Raw genomic sequence first — 2,230 nt, 5'->3', positions numbered from 1 at the left:
TTCTGCTAGTCTATTCACGCGATAGCGATCGCGCTGGTTCCAATACGTGACCCAATATGTTCGCCGAAGCTTAGAACACCTCGCTCGCTCATTGAGCTAGACCTATATACACGCAATCTGTCCATTTATTTGTTCTGCCTACACTTCTGAATCGCCGTTGCTATTCCGTAAGTAATAACGCTTTCGATTACATAAGCGAAGCCGCAATAGCGATGAAAATCTAAAATACGATATATACATAATAAAGCCCACTTTAAACGATGTATAATTTATATTATTTCAGAACAGAATTGATTTATAATTTTATATGCCATAGGTTTTTCTATAATAGCACGTATATCTATCTTTTTAAGTTTACGCAACGAAAGAACAAATATAAATCTTCTCTTGAAAAAGAAACTTTTCGTTAAATTTATTTAATATTTCAACAGCGAGATAAAATATAACAGACTTGTCTCTAATTGGAATCACAAAGTAAAAAAAATTGGTGGAAGTTTTAATTACAATTACATATGTAAACATTAAAGAATTTTACAAAACAAATAATCCTCCACATGTTTCATACTTCCATAATTTTTTAAATTATGATAGGTAATAAAAGTGCAAGCAGAATATACCGTAAATTTGAGAACAGTAAATGTTTATTTAACAATTATAACGCAAGGCGAGAAGTGACCTGGGTTAAGCATTTTACCATCATATATCACACTTAGGTTTCTTGATGCCTTCAGTAGTGCCCGTAACCGCCGTATGTACCTCCGTGATGGTTATTACCGCCGGAGTTGTGGACGTGAGCAAAAAATCCTCCGTGCGGATCAGCGTGATAGGTCACAGTTCTGGTGTTACCGCCCGGTTCCTTGATGGTATACTCGCCGATAACCTTTTTTCCTACGAACGAAAAACTGCTCTTGCACCAATACACGATGGCTATTATAAATTGCTATCATGATCGTGCATTAATTGTAGAAAATTAAACACACGGATGTGTCATCGATATTATAATATCTGTATATTATGTTACATTAATATGGCTACCGCCGCAATATTTAATTAAAATGGAACGCACCGAGGCGTACCGCAGTGTAATCTGACGCTGTCATTTATAATCTTTAACTACCGACACGGCTATGCAAAAATAAAAAAATTAAGTGTCGAGAAAAAAACACTGTGTCGATAAGTTAAAAGCGCTCTACGCTCAGCTTATTCAGAGTTGCGCTTTCAAATATCTACCCGTTTTAGGTGAAGATCCGCCAGACAAACTTTTATCGAAATTTTTCAGAAACTTTCAGTAACATTTAGACCATCACAAAATTTTCCACATTGTTGCGAGCAAAACGTAAAAAATTCAGCAACTTTTTGCACGATTACATAAATTTTAATAGGTTTGATGCTGAATAACTTACGAAGTCTAATTTATTGTGTGTGTGTGTGTGTGAAAAAGCGCCTGAAATATAATAATCAATATATTTCATTATATAATATTTATTCTTTTCTCTCTCTCTCTCTCTCTCTCTCTCTCTCTCTCTCTCTCTCTCTCAAACTTGTATTGGTTATAGATGATAAGTTAATTTACTTAGAAGAATAGATTTTAGCTACGTAGATATATGCCATATACACGCTCATACACACACACACACACACACACACACACACACACACACACACTGGATACGTAAGCATTACACAAAATTTATAGAAATTCAATATGCATTCATTGTTTTGTAAAAATAAATTATACAAACGAATATGATTTACATCACCACTTGAAAATAGAACATTCAGACGAATTAATTGAAAAAGAGAAAGAAAAAAATAAATTCAGTTCGATATGTGATTTACTTTATGGCAATAAACGACGTGAAAATAACGTGCAGCATTTGTACAATGGAAAATAAAGCAACATTTAAAACAAAAAAACATTTCATAGGTAAGTGTTAAAATTTTTTCAAAAATTGGGTACAATATTAAAGAATGTAAAATTGATAGCGATAGTTGCGTATTTAAAAAATTATGTATTCTACACATTTTTTTTAAGCAACTCTGTGTTTTTTTTACCAATTGATTCATCTTATTATTTTACACAAAAAAATCTTATAATTTCATTTAAAAAAAGAGGAAATGACTTTTACATCAATTTGGCGTCTCTATCTAGAAAAAAAATAACGTGATTAAAATACGTCTTTTTTATATTATGCAACTTTTTTAGAATGGTTTTTGGTAAAATTACATA

At 32.2% G+C, this 2,230-nt stretch overlaps 1 protein-coding gene across 1 annotated transcript in view; it reads right to left on the bottom strand.

Moving 5' to 3' along the window:
• Window positions 1–727: 727 nt before the first annotated feature.
• Window positions 728–2,230, bottom strand: part of LOC108749144 (cuticle protein 19-like) — a 4,546-nt gene continuing 3,043 nt past the window's right edge. The window contains exon 2 of the mRNA XM_018487677.1: window positions 728–889. Within this exon, the coding sequence (XP_018343179.1) occupies window positions 728–889 (162 nt within the window). The remainder of the gene's footprint in view (window positions 890–2,230) is intronic.

The sequence above is a fragment of the Trachymyrmex septentrionalis genome, unplaced genomic scaffold (genome assembly GCF_001594115.1).
Source record: "Trachymyrmex septentrionalis isolate Tsep2-gDNA-1 unplaced genomic scaffold, Tsep1.0 scaffold27, whole genome shotgun sequence".
Classification (NCBI taxonomy): domain Eukaryota; kingdom Metazoa; phylum Arthropoda; class Insecta; order Hymenoptera; family Formicidae; genus Trachymyrmex; species Trachymyrmex septentrionalis.
This window is presented reverse-complemented; position numbering and strand designations above follow the sequence as displayed.